General features: G+C 44.3%; 1 protein-coding gene across 6 annotated transcripts in view; it reads left to right on the top strand.

Annotated features, from left to right (window-relative positions):
- MAPKBP1 (mitogen-activated protein kinase binding protein 1) overlaps window positions 1-14084 on the top strand; it is a 96796-nt gene that overhangs the window by 47312 nt on the left and 35400 nt on the right. For all 6 annotated transcript variants that reach the window (XM_080596194.1, XM_080596195.1, XM_080596190.1 and 3 more), the window contains 8 exons: window positions 1658-1720; window positions 2320-2377; window positions 5365-5535; window positions 7337-7474; window positions 8326-8508; window positions 9570-9730; window positions 11888-12077; window positions 13085-13231. In XM_080596194.1, coding sequence (XP_080452320.1) covers window positions 5374-5535; window positions 7337-7474; window positions 8326-8508; window positions 9570-9730; window positions 11888-12077; window positions 13085-13231 — 981 coding nt within the window. In that variant the 5' untranslated portion in view covers window positions 1658-1720; window positions 2320-2377; window positions 5365-5373. The remainder of the gene's footprint in view (window positions 1-1657; window positions 1721-2319; window positions 2378-5364; window positions 5536-7336; window positions 7475-8325; window positions 8509-9569; window positions 9731-11887; window positions 12078-13084; window positions 13232-14084) is intronic.

The following is a 14084-nucleotide window of genomic DNA, read 5'->3' as shown; positions in this document are numbered from 1 at the left end:
GTAGAATAGTCTGACTGGGGGGCATTTCTTGTGACTGGTTGGTGCTGTGGAGGTTAAAGCTTTGGTACCCTCTGACAGTGTCTGCTTTGAGCTAGTGATGGTACTGGAGTGTGGCAGCTCAAGGGTTCTGAGCTCAAGGCCTTGGTGTGTCAGTCCTCCTTCCTCTTCTCTTTTCCCTCTCAAAATGCACACCTGCCAGCCCAGGTGAGGCCCTGTCAAACCCGAGCCGTGCCTGCAGCACTGCTCGCCCTGACCGCTGCTGGGAGCACAGAGAGGGGCCAGGAGGACCCGGTGTTGGCGAGCGCAGCGCCGAGCTGCCCAGGGCACGGGTTCGCAGCCTGCGTCAAAAGTTGGCTCCTGCGATGGCTCAGCTTTTGCCTTTCTGCTTGGCTGCTTCAGGCCAGCTCTACAACTTCTCCCTCCTGTGTTTTTCCTGTGACTGGTGTCTGTGGCCTGGCACACGTTGTGGGTGAGCCCCAGCGTGACAGTGACGTGAGTGAAGTCCCCAGCAGTGAGGGCTGCTGGCAGCGGGGCCGGGGCATCCTTCAGTGCTCTGCTGGCACAGCTGCGGGAGGAGGAGCCAGGCCTCCGAGCTCTGGCAGTGTGCACATACAGAGCGAGAGACAAAACCCACGATTTCTATTTTAGAGGTGAAGTGAGAGATAGGGCACCAAGTCATTAGAGCAATTGCAGTTCTGCCTGAGGCCAATTTTCCCTTCCTTTTATGCTTTCAGGCGAGAGCAGGAAGGGCCTTGGGTGGGGGTGTTTTGTTTTTTTTTTCATATCCACTGGCTACTGCTCTCTTCTACAAGACAAGACAAATGCTGTTACGTGAGGATTTTTGAAATTGTGTTAAGTGTTTGTGGAGAGTGGGGAAGATGCAGGGCCTGGGAATACTCCAGGCTGCTTGTGGTGGGCTGAGACACCAAGGCAACAAGCTATTGGAAAGATCTGTGGGGAAGAGGAGCCTCTTCTCCTTCACGCCCCTCCCAGCCAGCAACTGGTTAGCTCCTGATGGAGGTGATTATATTGCTTACCAGGAGTTTCAGATGAGCTGCAGAAGCAAGTAATAGTTATTTCTGCAGAGCCCCTAAGCAAGTTGTTTATTCAGATATGTCCCTCAGGTCAATAGGTTTTGACATCATAGTTTTTCACTTCTTAACTGGCCAGCCACCTCTCATGCTATACTCAACAGCTTTCTGTCCTCTTGTTATGGACAAGGTACAGCTCCTCATCCCAACCCTGAGCTTTTCTGAAAGAGGACCTCTTTCCTTCGTCCTGACATTCTTGCTCTGGTCTAGACGCGATGGTTTGGTGCTCAGTACATAGGGTCATGTTTATGGCAGGGAACCTAATCCATCAGGGCCATTGCATAGACTTTCATGACTAATCTTTCTGTACAGTTTGAACAATCAGAGACTCAGGGCTCACAGATGCAAGAGACAATTATTTGTGATACTAGCACATGGTATACCTCAACATGGGAGAGACGTGCAATTCTCCCTTTGCATTTCCCAGTTAAGCACAGCTCAGCCTATGAGGCTGGGGTATGGAACAGCTTTTTTGGGCTGCTTATGCTGCTGCTCTGCCAGCAAGGATGGCTTTTTTTTTTTCTTTATACAAATACTTATGTTGTTCTTCTGTTTCCTCCATCTAGGTGTGTTGTTGTGCTGTTCAACCCCAGAAAAAATAAGCAACACCATATTCTGAACAGTTCCAGGTGAGTGAAGTTTCAAGCTGGCTTGCTTTCTGTGGGAGATGAATTTCAAGGTTTTTATGGCTTGAACAAAGTGGGAGTTGTTGCTCCGGCTAAATCCCCTTTCAGTGAGGGTTGCCTTGGGGAGAGGCTGCCTGCTGGCTCGACTCTAGCTCCTTCTAATGTGGGGTGCTGTTATTGATGAGGCAACAGCTCAGAAATGTTGTGGCCTCATGAGGAACTTTTGCAGGCATGACATGGAGGGAGTCTTGCAAGAACTCCATGGTATCTGTATGATTTTTTTTTTTTACCTGAAACTATTTCCTCATTATTGGAGCCAGGACTGGGACATGGTCCTGCGTCTGGAATAAAGGCATAAATATGAAGATAAACCTTGACTTCTGGAGTTTTTCCAATGCTGTAGGCATGCTGCTACAGACTTGAGCACCAGGGAATCACCAGGGCAAGTGTTAAGACGTCTGGTAAAAGAAAACTATTATGTCAGGCTATTACATGTGATTTGAGCCTCTTTCCAGTTTGTCCCAGCCTACTCCCCAGTCATGATGTATTGAAATGAAATCACATGTTGGAAATGTTTCTCAGTGTCATTTTCTCTGTTTTAGGAAAACAATTACAGCACTTGCTTTCTCTCCAGATGGAAAATATTTGGTTACAGGAGAGGTAAGTGTGAGAGGAGACACACCTTGTCCAGCACATTTTGAAGCATGGTAGAGTGTTAGAAAAATCAAGCCAGTGAGTTACCTTTACACAGAAATCTCTTTTAATGTTGTATCTTTGGGTGGACCAGCTGGATTATGGGTGGCTCTGGACTCCTGCTTGCAGTTTTTTAGTGTGCTTTCTTTCATCGGTTTGTGGGACAGATCTTCTGGGGTGGCTTCTGTGGCCTGAAGATAGCGTGAAAATAAGCGAAAGGGAACACAGCATGGCTCTACTCTAGCCTAGTGAAGAGTACTTGGATGGTCCTTAATCTTGGACAGAGTTTATCATTGTTCCTTCAGGACTTCAGGAAGTAGCTGAAGCTGAACAGTGTTGTGGAAAAAGTGAAAAGTGCATGTGGATTGAAGCTTTAGGAATAGTGACAAAAGATGCTGGTGCCTGTGGTTTGGCATTGTATGTTTGGCTGGGGGCGACAATTACTTCTTTTCAAACATGCCTAAGGGGGAGAATAAGGATGACTCCACCGCATGTCTATTGTGCATGAGAAGTTCAGAACATGGACTGTATGTCATGAGTTTGGAATTGCTGGATGTTAGAAATCCACAGAAATGTTGCCTGTCCCCCTTATGGTTGGGCTCAGTTTGCTCTTGTGTGTGATTAATAATAATTTATCATTAGTTTCTGTGCCTCTGTAAGACATGGGGAGTGAGCATGTGTGAAACACGTCCCCTCCTGAGCCTCAGCCACAGAGAAGTATATCACAGCCCTGTCAAGGAGGCTGTTCACTCCAGAGGTCCCTGGAGCAGTCACTGTGATGGCAGCTGTCATGCCACTGGGAAGCTCCCTAGCCTGAATCCTGCATGGATTAGGCCAACAGTAGAAACAGTAGTGTTTTGAGATGGAGGCTACCTTGGCACACACAAAAGACACAAACATGGATATTCCATCAGAGCATCAGAGATTTTGTTGTTGTTAACTTTTTAGTGAAAGCACAAGATTTTATACTGTAATTTGTTTTTAATTGCTCCTTATCCTCTAGAAGTTGTAAGGTATATAAAAAAAGGCCTTATAATTTTATATGTAATTTTCTTTTATGTGTATATAAGTAAATAAATTAAAAAAAAACAAACTTTTTTGTACCTCTCTGCTGCTCTATTCTTTTCATGTGAGGTAAAAAAAGACGTGAAAAATGAAGTGGATATTTTTCTTACTGACAACCCAAGCTTTCCAGTTTGACACTTCACTGGGGCAAAGGGCAAGTTTTGATTTAAAAAAAAAAAAAAAAAAGCTTTTCCAGTTATACTTGAAAGTTGATGTGTTGTTTTTTTTTTTTGCCTTGTTGCAAAACATGTCTCCTCTTGCCCTGTTGTAAGGCCATTTCTCTTTTTGTATCCTCCCACATGCCTGACATTTGAGTTCGAACTTGGTGGAGTGGTGTCCCCTGCCGGTGTCAGCAGCCTCTTCTTGCTTGGTCCTGTGGGTGGTCCCCCAGGGAAATGCTTACTGAGTTCACTTTGTCAAACTCGCTTTTAGCAGCCTCATGCTAATTCTGCCTCTTAGCAACTTAGCTTCCTGCACGACTGGCTTTTCAGGAAGGAGAGCACAGAGATTTGTCCTTGGCATACCATGCACATCAAATGTCTTTTGAATATTTCAATACAAAGGAAAATTAATTTTTTTTCTCCCTATGGAGGCATAAATTGCTCGTGCATGGGGATGACGCAGAGCTTGCTTTTGGTGAACATTTATTATATGATTGAATATGAATTCAACTTCTTAAGGTCCGCAGGTTTATGCTAAGATGTTAGGAAATATATATATGTATATACACACATATGCATTTGTTTAAGTACAGTAATTGCTTGAAAGAGCAGCTGATTTAGCTCACTGTAGCATCTTGACAGCCAGCTTCAGACCTGAGCTCTGCTGTGCAGGAGAACTGCACTAACTGCAGCAAAATCTGACCATAGCACTTTTCTGGGCTACAAGCAGTTGCTTGGCAAAGCTTTTGGACAAGACAATTAAACATTCACAGTTCTGAGTTGCTAAAGATTTGATTTCTCCTTCTTGTGTTCGGAGTTGCCTCTCCCACACAGTCAAACGACTTAACCCTGATCAGAAAAGGTACTGTTTTGCCATGTTGCCATGGAAATGTTATCGGGCAAGCTACCGTTTTGACAGATTACAACGTTACAACGTGAAATCGTGATAGACTCTTGAGTAGGATTTGCTCATCAGGCACATTCTTGGCCAACATTTCAGCTCATCTTCTGCTTCGTTTTATTTTGCTTGAATAACAAATAACTAAAGAAAAAAATGAATTGTCTGGCAAAAGGTGCTGACTTAGCATTTCTGAAGTCTATGAGCTTCTCTTTCTTTTGACAACAAACATAAAGACAAAGGACATCTATTCTCTCAATGCCTTTCTCTGGTACTACCTTGCCCATATTCTTTCAGGCAGCATGCATTCATGTGTTACCTTTGTGACAGAAATGGTGCTGTTAGTCTCCCAGATGCCTCTCTGAAATGGTGCGTGATAATTAACTTGAACAGTCACATCATGACCTGGTTTGGGATCTCTGATGTCCATGTTGTGTCCAATGCCTTTCATTGCACTGAGTCCAGAGATGCAATGTCACGTAATCTTTTTCAGAAACTGGCCATGAATTCCCTTTGCAAAGATCAGGGATGTACATGAAAGGTAGTGTTATAGTCTTTGGGTGTTTTGTGAGGAGGGTAAGAAAAGGATTAAAGCAAGGGAGGTAGTCTTAGCGCCTTCAGACACCTGTTGAAATGCATATGCTCATTAGGTTGGCAGCCTCAACTTGGGCTTTAAAGATTTGAAAGAACTTGAGTCTAACCTCACCCTGCTGTGATTCCAGCAACTAGACATCTTTTTCCAAGCCCCCCCACTTATGTATGCTTGAATCTGTCAGAACTGCCCTCAAGAGTTACGTTTCCTGTTCCGTGTGTGTTCTTCTCCCCTCCAGAGCGGACACATGCCGGCTGTTCGGGTGTGGGATGTCGCTGAGAGAACCCAGGTGGCCGAGCTCCAAGAGCACAAGTATGGGGTGGCCTGTGTGGCATTCTCGCCCAGCTCCAAGTACATTGTGTCAGTGGGGTACCAGCATGACATGATTGTCAACGTGTGGTCGTGGAAGGTAAGCTCTTCAGGAGGTTGAGTGGACTACAGAGTTGTTAAATTAAAAAGAGTGGGCAGTCTGTCATTAAGCTATTTCAGTTCTGTCTTGCTTTCTGCCCTTTTTTGTGTTTGTTTTTTTGACACTCATAGATGCAGACAAGCTTGGACATGAGAGAAAGCTATGGTCCCTTAGGGATGGTCTAAATCACTTCAGTGCGGGGATATTCTCCAGACTTGGAGACACTTGACATCTTGCTGTCCTGTCAGAAAAGTCTGGGCTCTGAAACCTTGTCAAAGCCATGTGCTTTTTTAGAGGTTTGTTAGAAAGCTAATTTACGAGGTTGAGGAAGGAAACTCTCATCAACCAGGGATTCTTTGTTGGTGTAGTGGATGCCCTTGGCTCATTTTGCCTTTGTTGTGTCAGCATCTGTAATGCTTCAATTCCATCCTTGATGATTTGGAATGGGAATTTAAAGAAAGATGATGGAGGCCATGCTGTCTGCCATTGGGTTGAGGCAACATTGTGTGGAAATAATGCCTTTGTCTTATCCATTAAAAAACATTAAAGTGTGTGTTTTTTGTATTGAAAACAAAACAAAAAACCACACACACATTTGTAGGCAGGCTTACGCTACGTAGGCTTGGAGCCTTCTGCATTAGTAAAAGCTAAGCATTTATGTGTTGGGTCAGCTCCTGCAACCTCTTCAGGTGCAGTAACCCTCTCTAAAAGATGTGTTTTAAAAACCACACTTCAGTGCATCTGTTAAATCTCATGTGATGTAGCTTATGAGTCTGCTTATTTAGTTTGTTACCCTCTTCATCACATTTCCTGTGCTTTAATTTAGTTCTCCCACATGAGCTGAAGTTTGGCCTTTCTATTATTTTGTATAGCTGACCTGCGTGGTGATGCTTTAAGCATGTGTGTCAGGGTTGGAAATTGAGTGCTCAGTCTTTTGGTTCTTTCAAGTTACGCGAATGAAAGTAGAAACTCGAAGATTAACATAATGCACAGCACGTGTGGGACTGCATACAGGTGGCTTTGTAAAAAAATATATTTTTTAAACTCAAACTTCTACCACTCCTCCCTGGGGAAAGATGGGGAGGAGTAAAACTGAGAACTGGTCTTGGGGACAAGGAGCTCCTGTCATCTGCCTGTTCTGCTTGGACAATGTCCATTCCCTTTTTATGTCCCTATCATTGCCACAGTCCATTTTCTTCTCCTTTTCCTAAACTTTTGACCTTTTGAAGTGCACAGAGAGGTGCAGCAGATTTTGCTTTGTATCTTCTAGTACAGGCGTGGGCTTTTAGTGTTCTGGGTCTTTCTATAAAGCTTTCTGCCTTTTAAATAGAAGGGAGAATTTATGGAGGAACCAGTACTGTTTTCCTTATGGAAAATATCTGTTCCCTATCTTGAGTGCCTTTTACCTACACTGCTGCCTGGAGGCTGGGAGAGCTCCTCCTTGTGCTCGCCTACAGTGTGCCTTTCTGTTTAGAAAGGGAAATGGGTTTGCTTTGAGTTCCCTGTGATTGGGCAACCAGCGAGTGGAGGCTCAGACGCCAGTTCCTGCAGTCACTAGTGACTGCTGACTTGTTCTCAGTCCCAGTTGATGTGGATGTGTAATTGAATGTAAATGTGCTATCTGCCAAATCAGTGCTCCCAGCTTCTGCTGGGGAGGTTGTATTTGGGGTGAACAGGTAATAGTTTGGGTCTCATCTTTTCCCTGCTGCAGCTCTTGTAATGAGTATATGCCTGTAATTGAAATGAGTTTCCTTTTCTTCTGAGCAAAGAAATTAAGCTATCTAAATGATTATGTTTCCAGAAAAACATTGTTGTGGCAGCCAACAAAGTCTCGAGTAAAGTGACAGCTGTGTCATTCTCAGAGGACTGCAGTTACTTTGTCACTGCTGGAAATCGGCACATCAAGTTCTGGTACCTGGATGACAGCAAAACCTCCAAGGTGAGAAAAAGCTTATTGAGGTCAAGCTGCGAACAAGCACCTTTGTCTTATGGCAGGGTGGATTTTGCCCTGGTAAGCTGTGGGAGCTGGGAATTCTTTGATTTTGCTGGGGTTCAGGAGCAGCCGTCCACACCTGGCTCTCAGGTTTTAATCTCCCTGTAGGATGGTAGCAAATGCATGCTGCTGCAGAGGCACCATAAGTTTGTTTTATCCTGTGCTGAAGCAGAGGCATGGCTGCTGGGGCTGCATAGAATCATGCTTGTTCTTTAGTAGTCACATATTCCAAAGGAGAAAAAATAGAAAAGAGCTGCAGTTATTGAGCTCCTTGCAGCACAGAAGTAGGGAGAGCTGTTTGATGTTGGTATGAGCATCTCAAGAGGTTGTGAATGTTATTTCTGAAGTTTCAAGTAAAGTGTTTAACCTTTTATCTGTCTTCTTCTTCTCTGGGGGACAGAATCCATGTCTGCTCGTTTTTTGAGTGCTTATGAACAGATGGTCCTACTTCATGCATGGAGCACCTGTTGGCATTTGGTATAAATCACAGATTGGCCATGAAAAAAGGTGGTTCTTTGGGGGGGGGGGGGGGGTTGCTGTCTCTGAGTTGTATGTTTTTTATGCTGAGTTTTGGTGGCACTAGTCGTATTCTGTTCCACTGATGGTCCCAGTACACTGTGCAACCAGTGGGTCTGCAGCAAGTAAAACGTGTCACTACATTTCCTTGTAAGCTGTTTGCAGTTCCCTTTCTTTGAGGCTCTTCAGCACTTAAGGCTTGTTGTTCTTAAAAATAAAGTAAGTCTGTCTGCCTGGAGTGCCTTGCTGTGTTTCTAACAAACTGTTTTTTTTATTGGTAGGTCAATGCTACAGTGCCCTTGCTAGGTCGCTCAGGATTGCTTGGAGAGCTAAGGAACAACTTCTTTGCAGACGTGGCATGTGGAAGGGGCAAAAAAGCTGACAGCACCTTCTGTATCACATCCTCAGGCCTGCTGTGTGAATTCAATGAAAAGAGACTGTTAGACAAATGGGTGGAGCTGAGGGTGAGTTTTGTTCTGTCTGTCCTGTAATATTCATGCCTGCCGAAGCAGAGCAGGAACAACAAATAATAAAGGGCACTCAGCACAAGCTGGCCACCAGAAGTAAGAGTCATTGGGTCTCTGCCACTTTGTGACTTACTCTGGTTGGAAAGCCGGACAAAATGGCATTGCTTCTTGGCAGAGGGATTTTATTAATCATTGAGACTTTTTCATTCTCAAGTCTCAGTGTTACAGTAACTGCCCTTCCGGAAAAGCAATGTCCTGAAGTAGCTTTGGCAACTCTTGTGTTGTCCTTCCTTAGTTGGCCCATGTAAGTAGGAGTATTTGAAGGATTCTGATTTCTACTCTCTCTGCAGTGTCTAACCTGGCTCGTGTGTCTCAAATACAGGTTCCCTAGGTAGGAGGTAGTGGGTTTGGCTATTCTAAAATAGCAGGTCGGCCTACAGTTAAGAATTTTATAGGGCTTATTTTCATTTCAGTTGAATGTAAGATGCTCACCTGAAAGAATCCAGTGCATTAAAACCAAGGCAAAAATCTTTCCATGCTTTCTCTCAAGTGAAATACCTCTTCTTTTCTTTCCTCTCTTCTCTAAACTCTGCCTTTCACTCTCGTTCAGAATACAGACAGCTTCACAGTAAGTTGGAAAACAGTTTTGCATTGAACTCATCCCTGTTTCGTCACAGTCCATTTTTACCATTTTCTGCCATTTGTAGAGATCCCATTGGAAGGGGGGAGAACATTTTTTTTTCTTTTTTTTTTCTTGTCCCCTTGGACAGGTAATGTATTGGTGCAATATTACAGGGAGAGGTGCTGCTTGCCTGACGGTGATACTGAATGTAACAAAGGAACAAAAAACAATGTTCAGAATACGGCTCAGGTGGAAGCTCCTCAGGAAAGTAATCTGGATTTTTAGCCTTTTTCTTAGTCCCAGAGGGCTCGAGTTCACTTCACTTCTCTGACCATGATTCCTTTGTCTGTCAATTTGCTATTCTCTCTGTTGTGTGTTTGGTGACCTTTGCAGTGAAAGTGCGTTGCTCACAAGCCTTGTACTATGTCCTCTTCAGACCACTGTGGCAAACTGCATCTCCGTGAATCATGATTACATCTTCTGTGGCTGCGCTGATGGCACTGTGCGGATTTTTAACCCTCTGAACCTTCACTTTGTCACCACGCTGCCGAAGCCGCATTTCTTGGGAACAGACATCGCAAGTGTGACTGAGGCCAGGTACTGTGGAGAGGATTGAAGGGGGCAGGGGAGGCTTGTGTGGGTTAAAACTGTTCCCCAGGCTTTTGCCATCTGGATTGTGCTCTTTTTATGGACTAAAATTGGCAGTGTGTGGCAGATCTCCCTGAGTTCTAACAGCGTTGCCCGGCATGGCTGTGCTAAAGCCCAAAGCTGGTTGCTAGATTACACAGCACGTCTTCTTCCTCATCTCCCTGGAATTGCTCAGGTCTGGTGGACTTTTGATTTTAGTTTGCTCTGAGCAAACAGGCAGAGAGGGTACAGGATGCTGCGGCACACTTCATTTGCTTCTGTACCATGGCACATCTTTTGCTTATTGCTGGTGTAAGGGCTGAAGACTCTCTGTAGCAACTTCCTTACGTTGTTAACAGATGCCCAGGCTTTCGTGTGGTATTTTTTCAAAGGCTCTGTTGCAATCTTTTATCAACCCAAACCTCCTACTGTTTCCCTCAGGATTTCTCCTCCCTCAATCATGTACTTTTTTGTCTTGTTTTCCTCCATTGCCCCAGTATCTTCTGCCTTGGCTCTCGATTTCTCACCTTCTGAGATGGGTAATTTCCCAGTCATCTTCTGTTGCCTCTTTTCCACTGCTCTTCCTAGTGGGAAAAGGAATCCAAAGGTGTATGAATCCACCAGCCATCATTCTAGTGGATATCTGGAGTTCCAACATCTACAGAGATATACTATTTTTTTTCTTGAGTGTCTCAGCATGTTTTCTCTAAACTTCTATTGGGAACTTGAGGTAAAAAGTTCAAACAGTACATTACATAGCCCTCCTCCAGAGGATCAGTGGAACGATAATCCAGTAATGAAGCTGGAAAAGGAACTATCTCAGTTTAAAGTTTTACCAGTTTCTGGTGGTGCTAAGCCAAGCAATTGCATACACAGACCCTTTAAAAGTACTGTCTGCTGCTCTCATCCATCAGTCAAGTAGAAACATTCATATGATTCTTAAGCATGCATTTTTAAGGTTGATTACAATCTTAACATTTTTTTTTATTACTTCCAAAAAGCTTGAAAACACAGGACTCTTTATATTCCCTCAAATGCCAGAGCCTTTCTGTGGGATGCTGGTTGTCCACAACTGCCCACAACTGTATTCATGACTTGATTTTTTGATAGGGTCTGGGCTGCACTCTTAGCCCTCAAAGTTTTTCGCTTGGAGAAGCAGGGCTCCAATTGCCTGGTGTACTTGGATTCATTTTGGCCCTCAACCCTGCATCTCCATCAGTCCTTTTAAATTGCCTGATCTCAACACCCTAACACTCTGGCTATAATTACGTTACTCAATACCATTAGCAGTGCTGTGAGATGGGTGAGTTCACCTCAGATCAAGAGAATAGCTCCTTCTCTATGTGCATGGCAGCAGCACTTAACAGAAGACCCCTGTTGAGGAAATACAGGGTTCACATTGGCACAATCGTGTTATAACCTGGGAAAGGGAGTGTTTCCTTCTTCTACAGAATCCCTCTGTATTTAAGTTTGCTTCAGAGATCCTGCCTGCCTAGAAAGGACTGTGCCCATCTGCAGTTGCCCATCTCACGAGTGCTCCAAGCAGCCCCAAGCTGGCCTTTGTGCTGGGCAGGGGGGGAAGGGAAGTATGTCAGACAAGTGGCAGCTGAAATGAATTATTCCTTTGTTCACTGTGCTGATGTGCTCCTATATTTTAAGTAGCAGCACTCTTCCCCTTGGTGCTGCACAAGAGCAGTTCCTGCAATCAGTAAACAGAAGGTAGCACACATCAAAAGTCATTCCTCCATCTTCCCCTTTCTTTTGAGATTGCTTGACTTGGATTTTACCACTTTGTTATGCAGTGGTAAATGATGATGACCTCAAGTGATGATCAAGTGTCCTCTTTGGTGGTCATTCAGGGAGAGCAAAATGCCTGCCTGTGGTGGGACTCTGGTTTGGATGGTAAGGAGAATGACTTTTGCTATGGGACTTTCTAGTTTCCCTTGGGACTTTTCTTGTTCAACTGACAGGCCTTCCCAACCAGCTATTCTCTCCACCTTTATACGCTGCAGTATGTTGTTGATCAAGCCAGATCCGCGCAGTGAATTTGAACTCCCATACTTGACCTCCTTGCTCAGACCCCAGGAGAGCACAAGTTAACCAGGCTGTTGTTCTCTCTTTGCACAGTCGTCTTTTCTCTGGTATGGCTGATGCGAAGTATCCGGACACAATTGCTTTGACGTTTGACCCCACCAACCAGTGGCTCTCCTGTGTGTACAATGACCACAGCCTGTATGTGTGGGATGTCAAAGACCCGAAGAAAGTGGGCAAGGTGTACTCTGCTTTGTACCACTCTTCCTGCGTGTGGAACGTTGAGGTAAAGATAGACGGGGAACATCGTCTGCAGGTGCAAGTCTTGGTTTTCGAGTCGTGCTTGGGGAAGTCATCTGAAGAGCTGCCAAATTTGAATACAAATACTTAAAGCGGAGAGAAAGAGTTGACTCAGTTTTCTTTCTGTGGTTACTGTGGTTGTTATGGGGCTTGGGTTGGAGCTGGAGGCAGTTCTTTGGCTGCACTGCAAGTGCTGACCAAATGTTTTAATTGCAGTGTGTTACTGGGAAAAAAATATATCTCACCACTAAAAGGTGGGAGGTGACAGAAGGGACAGAAAAGGATAAAGCTGGATGGAAGAGCTTCTTTCACCAATATGCGTGTTTACTGCTGACCTCAAAAATAGGTGTTTGAGGTCTGTGGTGAGGAAGTGCTCCAAAGGCAAAGGAATGAAACAAGTGATAAGATCTCAGCTCAGGATTTGTTAACCTATTTACCAGTACATCCTGCATTAGATTCACAAATGGTTATTGTCTTCCAGTCTGTCTAGTTGACTTTTCCTCAGAGGGATGGATACGGAGATACAGGAAACAATGCAATTGATAATACGTTGATGTATATCCTAACAGTTATAAGGAAGAGGAAAAGTGGAAAGAACATGTGAAGAGGTTGAGGACTTATTGAGGATTTATTAATCACTTACCTCCCTTTCCTTGTGGTTTATAAATCCACAGTAGTACTTGAAATTATCAGACAACAGTACAGTGTTGTTGCATGGTCTTTGAAGTGCTCTTTGAACCATTAGGAGCAAAGAATGCTGGCTTATTGCAGGCTTCTTAAAGGGATATTCAGGGAAGCTCATTCAGCATTTGTTTGAAGTGAATATGAAGCTGTGGTTTAGAAACAGGTTTTCCTTAGGAGAACTCCTGTCTGGCTCTCACCTTTACAAAGCAGAGAGGACAGCTCTTTCATTTACTCTGTTTTGAAACTTGCTCCTGGTAGGATGCCAATGCAGGACACTCTCATTCAGAGGCTGCTTTTACCTGCCCTTAGATGTATCCAGAGGTGAAGGACAACAATCAGTCATGCCTCCCCCCTGGTTCTTTCATCACCTGCTCCTCTGACAACACCATTCGCCTGTGGAACACTGAGAGCTCCAACATTCATGGCACAGCACTGCACCGCAACATCCTCAGCAATGTAAGATCCCAGGGTTTGGTCACCGCCTTGCTCTTGGGGTTGCTCTTTTTTTATGCATAAGTATTCCCAAGTTAAGGCCCAGACTTCTCTGGACCTTTAACTCAACACAGGCTTCTCTGGAAGTAGAGCACAAGTCTAGTAAAATCTGTGGACCTGAAGAAACATAACAGGAATAACAGATGTAAAGACAGCTTGTCTGAAATGGCCCTGGGTACTATTGTTTTTTCCATAAATCACCCAAGGATTCACCAAGCTTAGTCTTTTCCAAAACAGTTCATGCCATATGCTTCAGGAGGGCTGCTTTTCTTTTTCCCAATCTCTGTATTGTGTAACCACTTGGAGATTCATTTGGAAATTTCTATTAAATGAGGCAGAGACTCAAGAGAATTGAATGAGGAACATTTTACCCTCACTTCATCTATACTAAGGGTGAGGATACTCATACAGTACAGTGATTGCTTATGGACATTTGCTTCTGCTGCCAGTTGTATTGGAAGATCTTTGGGCACAGCAGCCCTAACCTGCCTGTTTTCAGCAACGTGCTCATGGTGGAAAAAGCTCCTTCTTTTGAACTCCTCTCAAAAGGCATGGGCTGACTTGGATGATGCTCAGAAGTCTTTCAGGTTCCTGCTCTGTCCTCTACTACATTGTAATCACTAATCCCAGAGCTTTTTTTGTTGTGCAGGAGATGCTAATAGTTTCCAGCCAAAGGGTAATCTTTTGCAAATGGTGGTTGTGAAACACAGCTGTGAAACTTTTATGCTGCAATATGAAGGGACCAAATGTTTGCTCCTAGCTAAAAGTTACCACCAATTACAGAATTACTGCCAGTGAAATTTATATGTGGGCCAGG

Source organism: Anser brachyrhynchus, assembly GCF_964034855.1.
Source record: "Anser brachyrhynchus genome assembly, chromosome: 5".
Taxonomy (NCBI): Eukaryota; Metazoa; Chordata; class Aves; order Anseriformes; family Anatidae; genus Anser; species Anser brachyrhynchus.
This window is presented reverse-complemented; position numbering and strand designations above follow the sequence as displayed.